Source organism: Acanthaster planci, linkage group LG14, assembly GCF_054643075.1.
Source record: "Acanthaster planci isolate LZ-2023a linkage group LG14, COTS_SCS, whole genome shotgun sequence".
NCBI classification, from domain to species: Eukaryota; Metazoa; Echinodermata; class Asteroidea; order Valvatida; family Acanthasteridae; genus Acanthaster; species Acanthaster planci.
The window spans coordinates 14,384,069-14,407,207 of record NC_141790.1 but is presented as its reverse complement, the minus strand read 5'-3'; the positions used below and the strand labels follow the sequence as shown (position 1 = coordinate 14,407,207).

Below are 23,139 nucleotides of genomic sequence, written 5' to 3'. Positions count from 1 at the left end.
AGACGATGTAGTTAGTGTGAGACTGCACAGTTACATATGCAGCTCCATGGGGAAGCATGAGATCTGTAGTAAAAGGGTCAGATTGTCAAATGATGTTCAAATCGGAGCTATATGCACTTCTTATTTGCTTGTTTTTCATGGACGACAATTTTGATTGAAGTCCGTTTTTGTGACTCAGAGACTTCAAGTTGTCACTGATACTTAGTTGGTGTTGATTTTAAGTGTCAATTGAAAGTGAGATAAATAATTGAATACACCATACAATCCAAAATGAAACTGTTTATGTGTTCTTGCTTTCTGCAGTACGTCATCCGAGCCCCGAAGAAGGGTGTTATTGATGAAGTGTTGGTTGCCAAGGGAGACAACGTTCAGAAGAATGCACCACTTGTCGTTTACAAAGGACAGAAATAAAGTAAGGCCCCTCGTGCACCAAAGTTGAGACTCTAAGAAGTTTTTAGGTCTTTTCAGAACAGGGCCCATCACTCAGGGTTGTCAAAAGCACATGAAGATTCAAGTCACCATCAAGTTGGAGTCACAGGACTGTGGAAACCCTTCTTGTGTTCAAAGACAGTTGACACACACACACGCACACTGTGAGTTGCCGAAGAAGAAGAGAAGATTGGAATTGGAGACTGCCGATAAGGTTGGGGGATTTTTTTTTGATGTGATGTGAAAAAACAGTCTCCAAAGGCATAAACTCAGCTGATCTCCCTCAGTATTCAGATAATTTCTGTGGTAATTTGCTTCGTGCATTACACAGTTGGGCTCATGAAAGTGCAAAGTGTCGCAGCTTAGTTGCTGGTTGTCCCAATTTCCTTGAAAATCACTTCAGAATTTTTTTAATGCTGTTAAGTAAAAGAGAAACAATGTTTTTCCCCCAAAATGAGTGATAATTTCACAGACACTCATTGAAATTCTTTGTATTTATTTTGCCTTTGAGACGATCAATGATGATACAAAATAATCCTTGGTTCTTGTTTGACACACCGAGGAGATTTAAGATAAGGAGCATCACACCCAAAGCAAAACCACACCCAAACAATGCCCCTAAAACCTGAACCAAGGTTTGCTCAAGAGATCAACGTGTTACATGTATGAAATAGTTTTAAGGACAACGCATAATTACCTGATATGAATTCACTGGTAAGCATAGATATCATGTTTGCAAAGGTTTATATCGTCAAAGTATGTCAAAATCTAGTGAACAGGAATTTTGCTGTTTTACTTTGCCTCCTTTCTAAATACTTGAAAAAATTATATTTCTCATTTCAATTTCATAATTAATGTATGTCAAGACGGTCCACAAAGAAGTCAAATGTTTTCCAACTCTAAGTTGAAACCTATTTGCACCAATATGACATTGCTTGTCTCACAATTCTGAAAAGGATCAGAAAAGTCTGGTCCTACATTAGAAAAAAATACACACAATAATCAAGGTCATCATTTGACACCTTTTGGAACTACAATAGAATAAAATGGTGGCAAGTCAAAATTTCATAAATGTTGAAATGTCAACTAGAAGCAGCTACATAGCATGTCCACACCTTCTACTGATACAAGAAAAGCTACTATATTTAGTTCTACAGTTACATGGCAAGCAAACAAAAAATGTCGAGTTGACTTCATGGGTACCCTTTAGGACAGTATTGGACGTCGATTGACAGGATACCTTCATAACAATTTCCTACAGCCAACATTTTAAGTCAAATTTTAAGAAATTCAATCGTAGGCAAGTTTCAGTGCAAACAAGTTCAGAACCTGTGGGTGATTTAACGGGACGGTCTTCTGTTTGTCTATTTACACATAGAAAGGAAGCAGATCTTTGGAAAATTTACATTTAAAGCAGACATTTGGTATAAATATTTTGTATAAATATGCTAGCAATGGATACCAGTATTCACATCCGTTATCTGAACGGTGTCTTTAGATCATTTGAGTAGCATTGGTTAAGTTGAATACACTTCTGATCTGCCTTGCACTATGTCAGTGGTTCAGAAACACTCAAAGAATACATTTATGAGCTTGATATGTTTGGGTTTATGCAACAACATCACCCTGTAAATGTACATCAATTTCAAATCAATCTGCAGGTCAAATAAATGTTTAATTTATCAGAAAAAAAACTTTGAGTTTTTAATTCCATTGGTGAAAATGTAGTCCTTTGCTACTTATCCCTTATTTATCCCTTATCAACCAAAGTAAACACTGCCTGATTTGCATTCATTTCCTAATTCCTTAGATGTTACATTACTGACCCACCCAAAGTCCTGCCCCTTTCTAACAAAATCGTCCAAGCTCCTTCAGCTCCTTACAGCCTTGTTTCTTATCCTTTTTAAGGGCTAAAATAAATTCACTAGCAATCTGTAATATTAAGAAGCTTTGCCCTTCCACTACCTTGGATCCTCAAACCCTGTCTCTACTGATAGTCCTAATCCCTCAACCATTCTCTTTTTACCCTTATCAGCTCTAAGACATCCAAGCCTTCCATCAAGTGGTACCCCTTGCCATCTCCAATACAGACTTTGTCTGAAAATATTCTAAGTCCAAACACCAGAAGGTTTAAGATTTAGAAACGAGCACAATTATTCAAGAAAGAGCCGTGGCATAGTGGTTAAGGACACTAACTGCTATGCACAAGGACCTGGGTTCAATCCCAGGTGGGCATGCACAATTTTGTTAAAAAACTTAGTAAAAAAAAAAAAAAAAAAAAAAAAACTTCCTTTTCCAGGACCCCGGCTGGATTTGAACCGGGGTCCTCTGGCCTGGCAGTCAGCAAGCTAGACCACCAGGCCACAGGCCTCTTCAAGAAATTTCTCTTGGAACTTATATTTAAAGGTTAGATTGCGCCATAAAAAAGGTCAGAGGGCAAAGCTTATCTACATGTATTTGAATAACAGAAGAGATCTGAATATGCAAACACAGAACAGACAAAATAATATTGTAGGCAGAAACATTAAGATCAGAACTTAAATGTACATGTATTTCAGTGTGATAAATTTATGGGTAAAATAAGCAAGTAAACCTTTCTATATCAACTTTTTCAAAACTGTTTTCCTGTTTACATCATGCACCTATTCGAAACTTCAAGTCCTCTAAAGTTTTCAGTTAGGAGCGTACTTGCGGAAGTTTGGAAGGAAAAAACCCTTGCTCTAGCTATAACCTTTATAATGAAAATGATGGGAATTGCCATTTACTTTGAATAAGAAATTCATTCACTCTGGTGAAAACAATCGAGCATAAAATTTTGAAGGTTCACAAAAAAATGCAAAGCAGCAAGCTTTTTCTTTTCCATTTTCCCCCCAGTTTCCTTTGGAATTTGAACTAGCACTATTGGATAATCACATACATGTGCTACTTTCTGAACTGTTTCAAACAAAATAGCTTCCTAATGGCCACTTTGGTAAATAGAGGTCCTCCTACCAGTATCAACAACACTTGATTCAATCTAAACAGATAAAAAAGGCCAAGATCATCCGTGTCTGAATCAAGACATGTAAATGGATGGATTTTCAGTTTGGAAGAATCTCAAAATAGAACGACCTATTGCTGGGGATACACAAAAGAACAATGAACCAGTGCGGTATTTCATAAAGGCAAAGTCTTTGATCTGTGTGAGTTGGCGTATGGCTGCGTTGATAGGTCAGACTATCGCATGCTGCTTTTCTCAAATCGCCTTCAATGTGCTTAAGTCTGAGGCATGCATTGTTAGAATACCAACCAGGCTCATTCTTGCAACTAAATTTCGTTAAAAATCTACAACTACAGCCTGGCAGCAATGCAGATTTTGCAAACTTTGTCTTCTCAACATGGATTCCTAAAATATATGTTTCCCTGCAAACAACATTCCTCACTTATTCTAAAGAGTTTGACAGTAGGCATCATGCTTACAATGTTCACTCTGCTCACATGTTCAGCATGAACCTTGGTGACAGTCAAATAAACTAAACACATCTCTATACCTCACTGAATCCTCTTCGGCTTCCCCTGATGAAAACTGCTACTGTTAGCTTGTCTCGGACACTCCTAGCTCATTATTAGGTAGTAACATAATGCTGCCACTGAATCAATTTAAGAGTTCTTGAATCTGAGAACTTACTCAGGAAACTACGTACGTCTCATTGTAAACACTCTTGGACACGCTTTGCAGGTACCGAATGGTAATCCCCACGTCTTGAATACAAACTTGGAATCTAATAAGGTGGCTCTGGTAATGAAAGACTAAAAGAAATTAGTGTTTAAGCTAAAGATTCAGTTACCGCCTTTAAGCTGGAATGAACATATATCATGCATCACAGTTCATGGCATTTTGCTGTCCATGTGGTTTGATTTAAACTCTTAAAGCAAGGGTTGGGGAAGGCTGGGCAAGACCTGAACAACGTCAGTAAATCTGTGCTTCTGTTAGTCTTGACTATTGCAGGGATCTGTCACTAGGCTGAGTACTGCTTGCCGTTGCTCTTACATTGTTGCTCCAATTTGGGGGGTTTCAGATGAAAGGCAACGCTCTGTTCCAATCAATGTAAGCATCTGGCCACCTGTTGTTACAAATGGAGTAAGCATTGAACTCTGTGAAATGACATGAAGTTTGTCAGATCAATGTCCCATATAGTATACATGAGTCATTGAATATGCCAGATGTTTGTTATAACGCCATCTAAGCACTACAAACCTGCTCCTTTAACCCTCTCTTAATTGATGGCGTACCCACCTGCTGTGGATGCATTCTTCCAGTAGTGGTGGCTGCCTCTCCTCAAAGTTTTCGGAGCCTTGCTGAGGAGCACTTGTCTTGGTATCTGTGGAATTCATGGAAGATAAATAGTGTCAAGGCTTCAAAATAGATGAAGCATTATTAGTAAGATGGGACCCAACCAGTCAATAATGAGGTGTGTAAAGCGACTGCATTGCTTAATACACGGTGCAGTGTTCAAAGCTATAATGATGCATTTTAACATCAAATATTTCACGAGGCGCATAAAGTCAGGTCTGATTCAAACATGTAGGGCTTTGACTTTCTGCGATTGCCGAGATAATGATGAGACCAGTGAAATGTCATACCACTGGAGCCTGAAGCTGACATCAAAACTAGACTGGTACCGGTTGAATTGATCACCCCACACAGTAGTAAGTTTTATCTTGTCAGGAAACTAGACCTGTCTAATGGTTGATGAGGTCAACGTACCGATGGTCAGGACGGCTTCCTCAGTCTGGTCCGGCTGGCCGTTGTAATAATGCAGCAGGAACCGGTGCTCTGCCCTCCAGTCACTGGTGAGCCGGATGTTGGTGCAGAATAGCATGGAGTAGCGACCGTTGAGGAAGGTCAGCCAGACTGGTACCCGGGGTGTCTTCAACATGCTCCCAACCTACAGACAATGGACAGGTCAGAGGTGATCAAGGCTGGTGTCAGGGTACCTGCCTCACCACCTGAACTCTTTGCAACCATGACAAGTGATCTCTTGAAAGAATCAGAGTTGAGAAACTTAGAAATCAAAGTGATGTTTAACTCAACAATCAATATGAGCATTTCCCAATGTGCATTGGAATGGGTTTACACATCGGGACTTGTCGACTGGCAATGCGCGTTTGGAAAGGGTTGACACATTTCGTGTATGGTAATTGGCCAATGCATTGCAAACTCTTGGTGGTGCACTATTGTGAAACACCTACAAACAGCAGTCTTTCAAATGATCACATTCAAATGACATACATGTATATGCAGAACTGGGTGCTGTGCAAAGTGACTTGGATGTTTACCCTTCATGTCGGGCTCTTCTGAATCAATGACGACACACTCTTTCATCGGGACCTTAAACCCTCAACTCTCTACTAAAGATATGGTCAGATTTACAGCTGAGCACAGGTGCCAGTATTTTGGGGGTGTAGCTATCAGACAAGCCAGAAGTGGGAGGCCTGTCCAAGTCAGTGCAAACTCTGATACTCTGATAGTTGTGGCTGTCCGAGATGTGACAGGCTACCTCCCCTCACCTCTACTTTCTCCTCTTCCTTGACTTTACTTCTGTCCACCACGAGGAAACCACACTCGGCTCGACGCAGCATCCCGATCAAGGGCTTAGGCTGAAAGAATCATCACATTTTGGTTGTTCGGAGAAGAAATAGAAAACTTGCATGAACAGGCTTTGCAGAATAAACAATGCATTAAAACCACGACTACTCCAAGAAGATCAAACATTGGTATAAAAAAAAATCACCCTGAGTAAGTACTGACCTTCAAAATGGTTAACACCGAACAGGCAATGGAAATGCACATGAACGTGAGACTCTGTATGACTAAAGGAAGTCCCTCATATTTCATAACATTCCTCCTTACCAGTGCTTCACCATCCTTGTCATAAACCTTCTTCCCATTGAAGAGGTGAGAGGTTGCATGGCCTGTCAGCACCATCATGATGAGTGCTACGGAACACTGGTTTCTATCAGTGAAGAGCAGCTCTCCTTGAAGATCTTCACGCAGTCTGAAGACGAGATCAGACAGAGAGAGAGAAACAGGGAGCAAGAATTAACCGTGGGATTCCATTACAAGTCTTTTTACAGGTCTCTTCACAAGACCATGCGCAGGTCCCTTCCCAAGAGCAGTCACAGGTCCCTTCCCAAGAGCAGTCACAGGTCCCTTCACAAGACCAGTCACGGGTTCCTTCACAAGACCAGTCACAGGTCCCTTCACAAGACCAGTCGGGGTCCCTTCACAAGACCAGTCACGAATCCGTTCACAAGACCACTCATAAGAAGCAGGTTGAACAATGGCAAAGGAATGCTTGAATTGCAGTTCATTTGGATCCATTGTCACTAAGATTGAATGACTTGGGATGGACTTGAGATGGACTTGCAGGGACTTGTCATGGACTTGACAGTCACACTGAGGGATTCCAACCGTCTCAAGCTGTCTTGCCACGGCAAAATAATTTGACTGAGGCCTAAGGAGACTTTTCAAAATGCTACCCGGTTCTTCCCACAACTACACACACCTCACTGATGCCTTTACCGATATGGTACTCCTGTAAAACTTACAACCAAAGCAGTTTTTCAAAACAACGAATAAACCAAGTTGCTGCTTAAAATAGATTCTACGTGGTCACTGGATCTTGCTCCACTTTCAAGGCAACAATTTGACCAGTGATATAACAAACTATACCCCAATTGTTAAACACAGTCACAGGAATTTGTCACTGGCTCACTTGGGTAACGTTCTGGATAATATCAGGCTAAACAGGATCATGAGGACTCCACCACCTTCATGGTACATCAGCTGCATTGGGAGGAGAAAAGCACAGACACTGAAATATTTCTCTGATTACGAGCAAACTTAGATGCTTCTAAAAACAAGGGGAGGGATATTTGCACTTGAAGCAGAAATCCTTCAATGTTCATAACCTTAAGTCTCACTTGTCGTTTGGCTATAACAGATAACAGTATTCAGAACAAAATATCTCATTGTGACGAGAGGAACTGAACGGAGGAACCAACTGAAGTTTTTTGGACCCATCTTCGTATGTACATTTATTTGCTGACTTGACGGGCACACATCAAACCCAGCCTACTTTCTTACCAGTTCTAGGTGATTCCTTAGAAATATTCGCAGCGCCTCTTTCTCTGTGAACTCTGACACATGCAGCTGAAAAAGAATTACACAAAAGTTCAAACAAAAGCAACAGCTGAATGGTCACGTGTAACCTATCCTCGAGAGATACACCATCTTTAAAACTCTGACCAACTACAGCGTCGACAGACAACTTTCCGCATGTATGTCAGACTAACTCTGAAATAGAAGAATACTGTTTCATGCAAATGTGGAACACTTTTGTTTTCGACAGGGACAACAGGGGAACAAAATTGTACACAGAGCCACATACCGACTGAGCAAAGAACTGCAGTTTCTTCTCCTCTGAGTGCAGCAAACCGGGTTTCTTCCTGTCTTGCAGCACCACCGTTGCCCTCTTGTCATCACCGGCCGCCCACAGGATATCGACCAGGGCCATCAGAAAGGCTTGTCTCCTTTCCTCGTCAGAAGGCTGCAGACGGTACGCACTGGAACGTCATATAAATCATTTATAATGTCTGTTTGAGGCCATATTGGCGATGTGAAACATTTTGCATTTTCTCTGTCTTTTTTGAATTTTTGGGGGTCAATTTGTTTTCATTTTTCTCAATAAGAGACTTCTTTATACTCTATATAATTTGCCAGTGTTATTCTAAAAATTTCCCTTAACATCATCCATTTACATGAGCTGAGGAGTTGTAGATTGATATCACAGGGATAGAAATGCCTTTTTGCTGAAAAAAAAAACCAGACACTGAGAACTTTCTTGTCGGGCCACACAGGAAGAATACGCTATAAATTTGACACACCCGTAGACATCATTGACACCTGCACCACAACCACAGGTCGTCACACATACATACAATGGGCATGATGGATTCTGGGGAGGATACTGAGCAAAACGATTAACGAATAAATATAGCTAGATAGCAGGTGCAATTTATGCACTGTTAGCTGTCTAGCAGGTCTCCATGATGATTGATTGGTAATGAAATATCATTTTTGTGTTCTGCGGGTTGGACTCATGGAAAAAAAACCTGCCAGCAAGTGAATATACAGAGATAAGAAAATGGAGACATAACAGCCCGTGTCAACACTACAGGGGTTCTATCTGGACATTCAAAAGTGAAGGAGAGAACGGTGTTAATCTAGCTCTGATACCTTTAAAAAAAACACCAGCTGCGAAGAAATCAAATAGTGACTGGAACTTCACCGCACAGAATAAATATTTGAGGTCATGTGATGTCCTCAAAGACTCTGAAATCTCATTGGTTGCTATTTGTGTTGAGAATGTTGTCTCTCCTGTGTGTTCTGATTGGCTTAGTGCGACACAAACCTTGAGACGTCTAGTGAGTCGGTCTCATCGTGCAGGTAATGGACTCCCTCCTCTTTTTCAAACAAGAGGTGCCGAACAATGTGGACCTGTATTGCCATGATCACCCCTCGCGCTTTGTCCTGCACAACACACACACACACACAAAAACCAGGAAGATACCAAATCAGACTCACAGCATCGACACCAACTGGCTTGGAAAAACTCCCTAAACTGAACTGTATGAAATTCATTTTGGGAAAGGAAAGATTTGCAGGAGCAGGAGCGCCACCATACAACAAATTCACATGTACCTTCTGTCACATGTGTGCAAGCATATACGGTAAATACTTGAAGTGTTTGGAAACGAGGAAATTTACACATACAATGGGACAGAGGGTGCTCGTCACTGTTTCCCTAGCCAGAGCAGTCCTCCATTCTGCAACCGAAAAATCCTGCTTTCTATAGCATGAAATTCTGCCATTAACCTTGCGCACAATTTCATGGTAGTGCTTGGTATGGCTGTGCTAATGGTTGTGCATTGTTCCATGTACATCACCGAGGTAAGCGTGCTGTTAGCTGCCCTTCCTGCGTACAGTCTCCATGAAATATGCAGAGCCTCTGTTAGCATAAGATGGTCTGCTTAGCAGCACCGTGACACATTGGGCCCAGGTGAGGGATGGAGGAGTCTCAGGGTTTAAGACTGCCAAACTTACCCTTGGGCAGAACAAGCCGTACGGAAACGGCCCCTTTAGACTCTGCCATTGGAAGCAGCTGCTTTTCCATTCCTCATCAAAGGAGAACATACGAGAGCCAAATAACACCTGCTTCAGTTCCTGTCAATTGAACCCAGGGATACAGAAAGACAAAATAAAGAGTGCACAAAAGAACTTCATGACCCACTAATGACAAACACTGCCGATTCTCAATGTAGTCTTCATTTTGTGGTTGAATTCAGCTTAACAAATTAAACTGGTTGGCTTTCTGTCTTGGAAATACATAGAGTGAGCCACTCCGTACATATACAAAGTCACATCTGAAACAAATACATGTAATGAAATTTAAAATACAGTACCTTAAGTTGGTCTTGTTCTTTGGATAAGATAAACTTATTCAGGAAAACTTGGAAAGGGACAATTTATTAAAGTAAACATACTGCTGTCATAAACAAGTATCATTTCTTTCTATACTTTAATTTTAAAAATTGATTTCTTTAGTACCATTAGCAGTTCCAATAGCTTCAACTCATACATTAAACTTACGCCGATACTGGTCTATTTATATTTGGTACAGCATACTAAATATAAATTGATTCCACTGTTTGCCAGCTGTGTTCTTCAATATGAATTTTTGTTTTTGTGATTGAATATGAGTACGATTACTTCTTACACCTCTGGCTGTCAATTAAAATCGTATTTCAAAATTGGTATAAGAGTCAAATAATGATTGAGCTTACCACAGCCGTTTGATAATCCAGGGGCTGGCCTGAGAGTTTGGGTGCGCTGGAAGCCAATACCTCCGCCATGTCTGTCTTGGTCTCTAAAACCGATGTGGTGAATGCCCTAGTGCGCAGGGGGCCCTGGAGTTGGGAACATGAACAGAAAGGTAGCAGGCATCAGTGGAAAATTGAAATCACCTTAAAAGGTGTGTTCTATATTTGTGATAAGACCTGTCCATGTGAACAATATAAAAGGCAAACCAGACTTGGACAATTTATGCCGTATCTTAGCAACGGACCGGTTTTTTTTTGTGTGTCAACAGAGACATTCACACAGCTGGGCTTTTGGAGGGAAAATACCTGCGATACACACATAATAGGTGTGCAGTTTTGTTGCTCAAGTGTTCAAAAAGTCCTCTGTAACAAAAGGACAACACACAATATGGGGCTTACGCCATGGGTTTTCTAGTACAATAGAGCTCCAAATCGGCAATGAGTTGGGAAGATTTCATCAAGTTTTTGCCAGCCCCGACTCAGACGACCATGGATGTAACTAGCACTTGGTACTTCTTTCAGGAAGACGACGATATGTGGACACAAACTGAGGGCGATCACAGTACACCGTATTCAACAAATTTCCACAGTCTAAAATCTTCACCTTCTCACTATTACTACCATGCAGTCTGCAGTTTGGCAGCTGTGGCTATAAAGAACCTGCTCTGATTTTCCACAAAATGAACTGGGCCTCCTTTGAATCAAGAAGCATTGGACCATTGTACATGTAACTGAGTGGCTAATAGAAATCATTCCGGTTGCTTTGATGAAAGCCTGTCAGTGTGCAGGGCTCCAGAAGGGTCAGGAAGGTCCAACCAAATTGTTTGGAGATATTCCAGAGGGGGGAATCAAATTCACTTTTCTCTGTAAACAACCTCATGACCTAGTTGGCATGAACACAGACATTTCGTAGGCATCCCACTGGATGGGCCAAACAAACTTGTTTATGCAGCTTGGATTGACAGGCCAAGTTGGCAAATAATTTTTATCTTCCAATAAAAAAGAACGCTGCAAAACAAGGCTGACTCAATTTATCCTACAGCCTAAATGAGTAAGTGGACACATTACACAGACGGTTCTGAGAATAAGCCCAAATGTATGTACCAGTAGGGCTGTGGAAACATGCAACCACAAAACATCAATTTGAAAAAAAAATGAAAAGTAAATTCACCGATTATCTTTAAACTTACAAAAGGGGGAGGCAGAAAGAACAAGTGACAATTAAATGAACAGTTAACAAGCAAGCTTACAGTGCACTTTCCAATACTGTCAATGTGTAACTTGTGTCTCTGCAAATAAATGGCAAATAAGATGTGCACAACCTTGACTACAAAGGAATATAAATTGTCAGTATCGACACTGCGCACATTGTTTGCACATATGAAGCAAGAAGGTGGATAAATGACATCTGCAAAAGATATTATACAAAATGACTGTGTGCTTAACAAACAGAACGGGGCAATGTGAAAATCTACTGTATGGGTAGATTATCAAATCGGAAGCGTAATTGCGACTGCACTTTGAACATTGCACTCTTAACAGGGTGCCAAATTAATTTGCAGAGGCACAATAATTGGTAACAATTCAAATGTATCTGTAATGGAAACGATTGCCAAAATACCAGCGACTGACACATGTACTAGTACGGTTCTCGTACATGTTACCTGTGAAAACTCTGAAAGTGTTTGATAAAATTTTCTTTTAAGGTAGCAACGACGGGCACCACTGTCATTGGATAATACACAAGTGCTATAGGCCAGCTTATTTCTGCATTCATCAATACAAAAACATATTCTTGTTACCTGTTTCCCATTTTTAAAAAATGGTCAAAAATAAATCAAACAATATGTGTTAGGAACGATATATACATGTACCCAGCAGAGATTTTGTTTTTATTCCACTATTCATGAAACAAAATGAATTGCAATGCAAACAACTTGACTGCGTTGGTCACTGCCAGTGATGTATGGTGTGGCACACTGTGTGGCTCACTGTATGCAAAATACCTGAGCAGCGACTCTGTGTACCGTACAACAGGAAATACAACCCCAGCTTGTTCAGACATTAATCATTTACTTGTCAACATCAAAATGGCAGGGTGACATGCCAGCATCAGAGAAATTACAGGATAAAATTAAGAATCTGGTCATCATTTGTATCCATGCTTCTGGCTGGATACATTACCGAAGCCTGATTCTTGATGCTTGCAAGGCAAGTGTGTCAGTGGTTACCATGGCAATGCTCAACAACTTTAAAAAAATCCCCTTTGTTTTCACTGTGTTTCTGGTAAAAGCCCTACAGAGGCTATTCTTTCTCTTTCTCAGAGATTTAAAATCAAATCAAAAATTGACTAATATGCATGATTTGGTTTTTGTTATCAGTTGAAGTGATGAACCTTTTATTCTAACCAAAGAGTTAGTGAAATGTAGTATTGAACTTCAGTTCAGCACCACATTATTGCTGTTAAGGTCATTACAAAAACACCAAAAAAACAAAAATAACCAAAAAACAAACAAACAAATACTAGGTGTAAGTCCTAAACACCAAGTGAACATTCAAATATCCTTGAACCATAACAAAAAACTGACTTTGATAACTATTTGAACAGTATTCAGAAACAGCTTACACACCACAACAGCAAGGTCAACACTTCAACTGCTATTCAAACTCAGTAAAAGTTGTCCATACAGCACTGAATCACAGCATCATAAAAACTTACCAATTCAATCCTGACTCAGGACAGGTAACAACAGCAATTTCCCAACACCTGCTAGTCCAAATCTATCAATTTTTCAAGCTGAACAAGAATTAAGATCCAGACAAAGTGAATGCAGACACTCAGGCTGCAGGCCAAACCTCGGTACTTATAAAATAGAGACACTGCCCTGACCCCTGGCAGAAAGCAAGCGACCCAAGTTTGAAGGGGGTGTGTTCACTGGCTCATTCCGAGGCATCCATCCACTCACTGTCTGACCCTGGCTAAGGTACATGTGGAACATGCAGAAACCCTCTTGAACTTCAAAGCCATTAGATGGGGATAAGCTGCCTCCCCTCCTGGCAAGTGGAACAAGCCAACATGTGAATTTATGGCTAAAGGGGCACTGTTTATTACCAGGTCCAAGGAGGAATTGCATATTTTGAAATTGGCACAGGCTTTTAAACCACGCCTTCTAACAAATTGTTCACTTGTAGAGGAGCATTCTAAGCACTTAGCAATGGCATAGGACGACAGGTACATGTAGCACTGACTGAAGAATTTTGGAAATTCTGACAAAAATGTTTCATTTCATTATAGTCAAACTAGAAAGCAGCTCTGGAAGGGGAAGTCAGTTTTTACAATTTTTACTTGTAATTCAGGGAACTTCACATCAACTACATGACATGTGATTTAAATGCATTATCACAAGCCAAACAGCCTCGCTAAGCCTGGAACTGCAGGTGATAACAAGGAACCCTGCCCTGTATAGAAGTGGCAAGGACAGGTGGAATGTTAGGTAATTGATTGGTGAGGGATTAACATACGTTGAATAGTTCCAACTAAAGCATGGGAGAAACTGATAGTAGAGTGTAATTTGAAGTAACTGCCATACCGGTATGTCCCTGTAGCCTTGGTAATGACACGAACAATACACCTGTACAAGCAATTCATGTCAGTGCAGCAACAAGATCTCTGATGCCAAGATGAGCTCTTTGCAATGCACAATCATGTCCCTGCACATGCAGCTATGGTGAAAGCTAAGTACAAGGAACATTAAGAGAATCAAAAACATGTTTAACCTGAAATGTTTACACGGGTTGATTACATGTAAGTTGTCTTGCTGTGTACATGCTGAGACCTGCCTTGTACCAATATGCCCGTAAACATGTGAAGACAAGATGAATGCAGACTGGGGCAGAATTACTCGAGAGTCAGAATCACGACCTGCCCTAATAAAATGATGCACAACGGCTGTATGCACTGTCATCTGTTGCCTGAAATGAGTGAGCTCCTTTAGTCCGATTTTCAGCACCTGCAAACTTGGGTGGGGGGGAGACAGAGAAATGCAAGGGGGGAGGGGTGACAGGACAGGAAGGTTGGATCATGTCGAAGTTCAACCTGGAAGGACGCCTCCACTCACGAAAACATCCTTCCTTTTAGGGTCCTGCCCAGAGCCGCAGGTGATTTGAGGTATAGCCTGTCTCTGCCTAACCAGAGGGCTGACAAAGTACAGTGGACTGAACTTGCAAGCCACAAATTTGAGGGATAGATGTCCCTGGGCTGGTATAGCTGGCTGTAGATGTAGTCAGAGAATATTCTCTACTTCACACCACAGCCCAACACCAAGCTCCACAGAAAGCCAACAGCTTTAGGCTATGGACTCTCCCAGTGGAACTTTACAAGAAGCACTGCCCATGGAACCCAAGAGATCGTAGACAAAACAGCTGGGCTCTGGGCTGCCAGATGAACAGGAAGAGGACCAAGTTGCAAGTCAGAGCATTGGCAGTTTGCCTGTCAGGCTGTCTACAGGCAGTTCTATAAACTGAGGTGGCTGGTTCTATCTTGCCTAAAGTTCCACCTTCAAATGCACATGTACCGTACATACATGGCACTCCCTACAATGTCATATCACCAAATTGAAGTGATTAAATTAGATTTAAATTCACATTGTTTAGCCTACTTTAACCCACCCCCCCCCCCCGATAAAACCTGCCTTCAAGAAAAGCCCCTTTAATATCAAACTTTCAATGGAACATGTACATGTAACCAGGCATCCTACTCAGTGTATACATTCCTGCCCAATGATCAAACAGGTTGTGGGAGAAATTTTCACATTGCTTGCATTAATGGAATCACGTTCCCAAAATGTAAATAGTTTGAAAGTGACACCTTCATGTAGGCACAGCTGTGTAGACACCACAGGCTGTGCGGCGTGAATCATAATGAGATGATGTGTAAATAAGCCATAAAATTTGTAAGTTAGATTTGAATGAAATCTGGGACACTGAGTTACATGTATCTGATTGCACAGAAACATAACACTTTGAATTTCCCAGACTTAAGACACAGTTGCTATACCTTGAGATTCGCATAGCGACCACCCTTTCTGGAATGGACTGGTTCCTTTGTGCCAAACTTATCCACTGAAAACAGTTTGCCCTGAATCATGCGGCATAGTAACAGTGTCTTTAGTATGGAGAATTCAAATTGTTATGTTCCTGTGAATTTAAAGAGCTCAGTGTATCAGATTTTATTCAAATTTAACTCGCAAAAGGCTTTTTGGGTCGTTGATGCTAAGGTAACTCAGCGACAGTATACATGTACATCAACAATGTAAGGCGGCCAAAGCAAGACTTACAAAGCATGAGGAGTTGTCTCAAATTTTTCAGTTATTACTATAAATCTTACCCTTAAAGAGCAAACAACCACTGTGTATACTCAGAGCACACTAATACACTTTTATACACCTAAATGTAAGTCATTTAAACACATTACTCTACAGTATATCACACAGATTTTTTGTTCAATTCTGTCATTTATTTTAAAATGTTTACAGAGGCCACCTTAGTAGGATGTTTCAATGATAGTCACAGTGTTTTCAGACCCGTTGTTATACTCTCTCCTGCTGGGATGGATAGCTGTTAATCGACTGTTGCTTAGAAATTATTTTCAAATTCCATTCTGTCCCGCTTAATCTGTTTTGACAGACATTGAACACACACATTACCAAAGATTAACATCATTACTTGACACGACACATAAAAATGTGCTATGCTAATAGAACCTGTCATTTTCACAAAACACCGTCATCGGCTTTCTTTTTCTGCACCTGCTATGGAAGGTTGCTAGGCAGAGAGCGTCCTGTATACAGTCTCTCTGGCCTTGTAAACCTGACTGTGCCTATATACAGTTACCTGTGTCAACATCTCACTTAAAGGGGCACTCTTCCACAAACTCTTGAAATAGAACTTTCCATGTCTTTCTCTACCTGCTGGTCAGGACTTATTTTCCAGACAGACAACCAATTCAACTTTTAATGCTTTGTCTATCAAGCTCCATATATGTACCTTTAATTGGCTTTCAAGTTTTCACCCATGTTTAACTATTAGAGGCAAATTCAACCTAATTAAAACTGGTCAACATTTACATACTTTTAAGAGTGGTACATTTTATAGACACTTCACAATGAAATTGACAGTACAGATGTATTGTATGTTAGAGTGCAGGAAAGCTGTTTGTTTTTAAATAATACAACTGACAAATACATGTATCCCATTCACTTCGTCTGATTTAAGAGCCACACAAATTACTGCGTACATACTGTTGTACATTTATTATTAAGTATTTAAAAATGTCATATGGACCACCATCATTCAACATCAGATTACAGTTAATAAAATCTATTTCAATGTTAACTTGCATTAATTTCTCCAACATGTGTTCCATGTCAAATGAGGGCAGTATTCATGGTAGACAATCTACAATCCTGCACCACCCAAGGCAACGTTGGAAAACTGATTCCGGCAAAAAAAGCTTTCCTTAAAACAACAGGAAAGTTTCCCTAACATGACAACCAAATGGTACACTTTATTTGAATGCTACAATAATTCACCCAATTTGTTCTGGATAACGTTATATCTCATGGCCCATTTCTTCATCAGTTTTCTCCCTTCTTGCCTGGTACTTACCTTGAATTTGAAGCTTCCTAAGACACCTGTTCCAATCTCAACTGATGATGCCATTCGTGTCAGTTTGTCCATGCTGGACTTGTCCGACTCCTTGTCTGCCATTTTTGATTTGGGGGTTGATTTCTTAGGTGCACTGGCCATTCCAATTCCAGCCGGGTGCTTCTCAGCGAGGTTAATGCTTGATGGTGAATCGGTGCCAATTTTGTGGTTCTCCCAACAGAGGGAGAGAACAAGCTGTTCCAATACCAGTGGCTGGATATGTGCTAATATTACATGACTGTGGAACATCAGGGCTGAGCATTACATGAGAAAGTTGCACCTGGGCCAGCAGATGGACTTTGACCAAGGGCGTTGTGGCCTTCTAACAAAGCATTCCTGTATGGAAATTTCACGAGGAAAAAAAAACACTGGTTGTAATGGGGACATGGCGTGCCTTTATTTAGAACACAACGAGTACATGTCCATGGCACCTGTGCAAGTTTTGAAACACAGTCAAAACAATGATCAGGCTTACTGTACACGACTATTGTTAATACACTAAATTCAGCAGGCATCTCCAAATGTTATAAGCACTGTCGGTTTATTTTAAGGTTTATGTTCACGTACAATATGCCTTTACCATGGTCATGTTAGTACAAAGTGTATTTCATACTATGCACACAATGTGCTCATAGCTACAAGTCATTATCGATCTCATTTCACCATATGTAGGCCTACATGGTGAATACATGTATATGAAAACAAAAACGTGACTGATGGAGCAAGCACTTGAGTAGTGTTGAGCGTGTTGAGTAACAACTGCAAATGTGGGATTTCAAGCTATTCGAGGTGACAGACAACTAAGGTGGAAAGCTTCCTGACAACGGACAGAGCATACTGTCCAAAACGTTGAGTTCCTCACGTTTCTTTTCAGAACCATACAGACTCACAAAAGAGGTTGTATACTTGCATGGTGCTACCGCAAGCTTTCCACCTTAACTGCAAATGTGCAATGTGGTTCCAATTCTGAGAAAGAGTTCTGCAGACAACACTTAAATATTTCACTTTAAATGTTATAACCACCATCACAAAGTGATAACGTGTCCTAACAAGTGAAATTTAGCTGATAAATTCTGAAGCATTTACTTAGAAAACAATTTTTTTCAGAAAAGTCTCATGTCTTTGCACAAGGGATCAAGTCTTCAAGACTAGTCCGTACATGTGCAGTATATGGAACTCTTTCCGAATTCTGTTGCACAGCTGACAACGATACAATCACTGACAATCATGACAGCAGACATTGCCATTAAGTGAGGTGTCGCTTGGACCTTCCAAACTGTTTACTGTACCACAATTTTAATATGTTATCGACTCGCTTTTCTTGACATGTCTGAGGTAAACAAAGCAACTGAGTGTTACGTAATGTCTACCGTCAATTTTGAGTTGGGACCTCGTGCGCAACATGAACAAGCTGACAAGAACAACTTACCAACCGTCGCTCGGATTTCCAATCAGGTTTTCGCCAGGGAAATAAACAGTCGGGCCGACCAAAACCCTCTACATAAGTGAGGCTTTTTAATCTCCATTATAACCAGCGTTGGTCAATACTTATCGACACAGAAAGCAAATAACAAAGTTCAAGTTTGTAACGCTTTTTGAACCACTTCTGGTATACATTTACATACGTAGCTCGCACTGGCTGGGCAGCGCTGCCGTGCAAAACATATTAAAGAGCGCCCTCACTTGGTTACCATGTGATTATGAAGCAAAGGCGCGGCGTATCATCGCTGCATTTTTTGCCAGTACAGAAGTGCAAGATTTGTTCAAAAAGCCGAGCATTTGACATAATCATATAAATTGGTTAACAAAAATTTGTTCTTGTGACTTATTTATTTCCACCTTGCACCACCACCAATATCGTCTTAAAACTTAGAAACCAGTGCAAACTCTTAAAAGTAAAATGAGCTCAAGAGAGCCAAATTTCTTAATGTATCTTTTTTTATACAAGACACCTTCGGCGCAAAATATTAAACTTTCTTACGTTACAAACACAAAACAACCACACTCTGCAATTTTTTTTGCAATCGTGGAAGCCCACTTTCGACTTCTTTCTAATGTTAATTCAGATCGTATGTTGGCAATATGACTGTACATGTATGCACGTAGGGTATCAACTAGCAAAATTAGCAAAATATTGAAAAGGATACATCATGAACTGCTGTGAAAGAAACCTATTTCTTGTGAATTCCTGTACCAAGTTAAATTATTGTGGGTGGAGAGAGTTGCCCCTTTTCTTACATAATCCCCTATTTCCATAGTTACACGTACCATACAAAATGGAACAAATGATGAACAACCCAACAATCCACATTACAATGACAGAAACATATCAGCCATACAATATAGGCATTTCTTATTCAGTTCTCATCGCATAAAACGATTAATCTTTTTTCACCAGTAAGTCGAAGCGGCTGTCACATTCGACGTCAATCAGCCGCGCGGCAACAAATGCCCTGGCAAACTCGCTGGTCTGGTACCGGAAATGCGGCTTCTCGCTCGTCATCGCTTCCCGTACCACCGCCGCCACGTCGTCGGGTGCCTCAATTGCACCCATCAACTGCTGGACGTCGGGCGAGGTGCATCGAAAGTGGAAGGCGGCACTGGTGACGTCGTCAAAGCCGGCGGCTTTCGGCGTGTCTGTTAAGAACTGCATCGGATTCTCCACGGATTTGGTCATGTTGGTTTTCACTAACCCTGGCTCCACAAGCACTGCCCTAAAAGAAGATAGGTGGTGGATTGTTACAATGAATCGACAAAAAATGCGTCAATCAGTAACTTTGTTCCATATTTTATACCTCAGTGGTACAGTTGCCTCGTATCTAGCTGCTGTTTTGAGAAGCTCTGATTCCAGGACCTTAGTTATCATTTGAATTGATTAATTAATCTTTAATCTTAGTTAGAACAACAGTTACTCACTTCGGTATAAAAAACAAGGTCACCGGGAGCAAACACAGCACGCGCACGAGTCGCGTACGACTGTGCCTATGGACGATGCTGACAGGGCGCCCAAATGACCTCGATTTGGGGCATGCGCTTTTGGAACACAGAACAGCTCATTACTAAGTTCAATTAAGCCTGCACTAAAGGGCGTTAAAAAATGCTAATTCCCCATTTGGCTGTTGTTTGAAGGTGTTTGCTTACCAGATATTATAAAGTCTGAGAACAGGTGCGAGAGATTCAGTAATAGCCTCGACTGAAAATTTACTGGCTGCATAGAACGACTGGAACGGAGGACCTACAGAAAACAAAGAGAATTACATATTAATCTGTCCGATGAATAATATAATTGCTTCTTTGGAATTGATTTGCAAATATAAGTGTATAATGGTTGGGAGTTCATTTTTCATCTGAGTTAATTTGAATAAAAAAACGGAAACAAATCGAAAGGCCTATAGTTTCCAAGTTGTGCAGACTTTGGCCTATTCGGGGCTTAACCTTACTGTCGATGCCGAAGAAACTCGAGATGTTGACGATCCTTCCAGCTTTCCGAGACTTCATAGAGGGAAGGACGGCCCGAATCATCCGCACTGTCCCCCAGAAGTTGACGTCAAACAAAGCCTGGGCCTGGTCAAGAGACGGCAGCGAGTCCACGGTTTCCCAAATCATTACTCCAGCATTATTCACTAATTAAACCAAAACACAAAACAAAACAAAAACGAAAAATAAAGGAAGAGGGAAATGATGACACGAGTCCCTTTCCTTATTTTGTTCTCGATCACTCTATGAAGTGATCCTCGAAAACTTATATCATCCCTGAAACTATAGGCAAGTCTTCAAAGCGTTGTAAGGGGACTGTTTTTTTTTGTTGGGCAACTTTAGACAAATTCTAGGACCGAGTTGTGGGGACATGTCTCCAAAACGATTTCGGTTCCCACAAAAATAGCAGACATAACTTAAATTGTCCAAACAACAACGGAACAAGTATACGTGTGAACTTGAATGGTAAGGTGATCTATCCGGTTTCATTCCGGTATACATCTGCATGTATGAACCGTTTAATCGTTACATGTACTTCCGCAATTAACTGACTGCATGCCCCATTGACATACACAATCCTGCCAAGTTGCGCTGGAGAAACCTGGTAAATCAATGGGGTTATGGAAGAGTAGAAAATCTACAAAGTTCATGTCGACTATGTGACTGATCCTGTTATGCGTTTTTTCTAACTTCACACTCAAAGTCTACTCTTAACAGGGGCCGGGTATTTTGCGGACCTTCTCTAGGTCGGTAGGCGGTTCCGCCTCCCCACAGATCTCGGTCGTTCAAAGATCTGTTTGACTCAAGTGTAAAAAACCTGGCATCTTGAGTAAATTTTATTAAATTTCCAAATCAACCCGACAGACGGTATTGCTAACACTGTATCAGTCATTAAAGTTTACACATTGGCCATGTACATGGATATATAGCACGGGTCAACGGGAAAGTTAAAATCCGCGGCCTGATGGATAAATGCAGTGTTTGTAAAAAATAAATATTTTGCGAGAACAGTGTGTCCATTTTTTATAACACTGCTGCCAAAATGACCACAAAACATCAGAGCTTATGCTTCATTCAATGTAACCATCTGGAGAAAATGTACTTAAGTATAGTTGATTCCACCTCGGCTGTTTTAAGGATCCTTGTGTGACACAGAGAGCGATGCTCGCTCAGAGCAGAGAAAAAAGAATTACCCAGAACATCGATGCGGCCTTCCTTTTCCACGATCCAGTCCACCACGCCCTGTTGGTCCCCGTCCTGGCCGACGTCGAGTCCTCGGACGAACAGCGTCTCACCGAGGAACCCACCGCTCTCTCCCCCGACTGCAGCCTCGAGCGGCCCCCTTCTGTCCGCGGTGGGGTTTCGCATTGTGGCGTACACGCAAAACTTACGCTCCGGATCTTTCGCTAGGAGAACAGCGGTTGCAAAACCAATACCAGAGGAGCAGCCGGTGATCAGAACGATTGTTTTGTCCTCGGATACAAGAGCCATACTTGTTTCCCTCTTTGGTGGCCTAAAACCTTTGCTAATCAAACTACTGTTTTATCTGCAAACCTGTTAGTTTACAATAGCACATGCAGAAATTCAAGCTTTCTTCCTATCTGAATACTGAAACTAACCAAGGCTGTTTTCTTTAGGCCTACTAAATGTACCATTAACACTATGACTGTGCAAATCGCTGACTTTCACACAATGCGGGTCATTGAAAAAAGGCCATTGAAACTCAACCTAAACATCTCTTTCACCTTGTATATGGCTAATCTGACCTTGAGGGGAAACGTATAGATTTCCTGTCATGGCATTGTCGTTAACGAGTCGGGGTGGTGAAAGCTTATAGGAAGGCAAAAGTGCCGTTCCGTTTCACCACTTCTAAACACGTGTTCTTGTGTGAAAACCTTTTCAGCAATCTATTGAAGATAAAGTTTGAGATGTCAAGGCGAAAATCCCCGTCATTCTTGGAGACACTAATCGCTTTTATGAGTTCACAATTCATTCGAGGACACCGTGAAGCATGTGGTTTAGGCAAAAAAAAAAGTCTTTGGTTTCTGGTCAGGAGCTTGATCCAAAAGTGGTGCAGCGACGCGCCTTTTTTCACCCTCACTTTTTTTAATGGAAATGATGTACATGTACGAATATCTCCATCGCGACTGCATGCTCACGTTACGCTGGTGGGCCCCGCACGTTCTGTTTAAAAGCATTTTAAGTTTGTACTTGCACAGGACGTGAGACCACCTCGTTTATGTGAAATACAGAGATGACATCATCTGAAACAGTGTCCTCCTAAATGTGTGGGGAAGTAGAGGGACTCCTTTACTGTACATATTACTCAACCGTACCACATCAAACAGCATTAAAATTGCGCACTAAGTAGCATGGTTTCCAGTCGATCAGCCAAGTTTGGTAGCTTCTGGACATTGTTTTATACCAAATAAAAAACAAACTTCTTTATATTTTGCCGACGCACAGGTCTACGGCCGACGCGCGCGCTGACCAGAAACCGGAGAGTTTTTATTTTGGCCTTGGCAAGGTCGTTTCGTTCGCGAATAAATGTGAAAATAACCCTCGACATCCTTGCTGAAAAGAAGACGGTTTTTCTTTTGTCTG

General features: G+C 41.1%; 3 protein-coding genes across 3 annotated transcripts in view; 1 reads left to right on the top strand and 2 right to left on the bottom strand.

Moving 5' to 3' along the window:
• The window catches only part of mccc1 (methylcrotonoyl-CoA carboxylase 1), a 9,861-nt gene extending 7,146 nt beyond the window's left edge, over nt 1–2,715 (top strand). Inside the window, exon 16 of the mRNA XM_022232316.2 lies at nt 304–2,715. Within this exon, the coding sequence (XP_022088008.2) occupies nt 304–411 (108 nt within the window). The 3' untranslated portion in view covers nt 412–2,715. The remainder of the gene's footprint in view (nt 1–303) is intronic.
• Nucleotides 909–18,669, bottom strand: mindy4b (MINDY family member 4B). The gene is made up of 13 exons (XM_022232318.2): nt 18,488–18,669; nt 17,020–17,394; nt 10,318–10,440; nt 9,578–9,697; nt 8,886–9,004; nt 7,863–8,037; nt 7,559–7,624; nt 7,188–7,258; nt 6,323–6,467; nt 5,980–6,069; nt 5,177–5,357; nt 4,706–4,790; nt 909–4,532 (listed from the first exon to the last, which is right to left on the bottom strand). Exons 2-13 carry the CDS (start codon nt 17,305–17,307, stop codon nt 4,484–4,486), a joined length of 1,512 nt encoding a protein of 503 aa, XP_022088010.2. The 5' UTR covers nt 17,308–17,394; nt 18,488–18,669; the 3' UTR covers nt 909–4,483.
• LOC110977842 (retinol dehydrogenase 8-like) lies at nt 18,555–23,139 on the bottom strand. The gene is made up of 4 exons (XM_087145348.1): nt 21,729–23,139; nt 20,499–20,681; nt 20,200–20,293; nt 18,555–19,772 (listed from the first exon to the last, which is right to left on the bottom strand). Exons 1-4 carry the CDS (start codon nt 22,024–22,026, stop codon nt 19,439–19,441), a joined length of 909 nt encoding a protein of 302 aa, XP_087001474.1. The 5' UTR covers nt 22,027–23,139; the 3' UTR covers nt 18,555–19,438.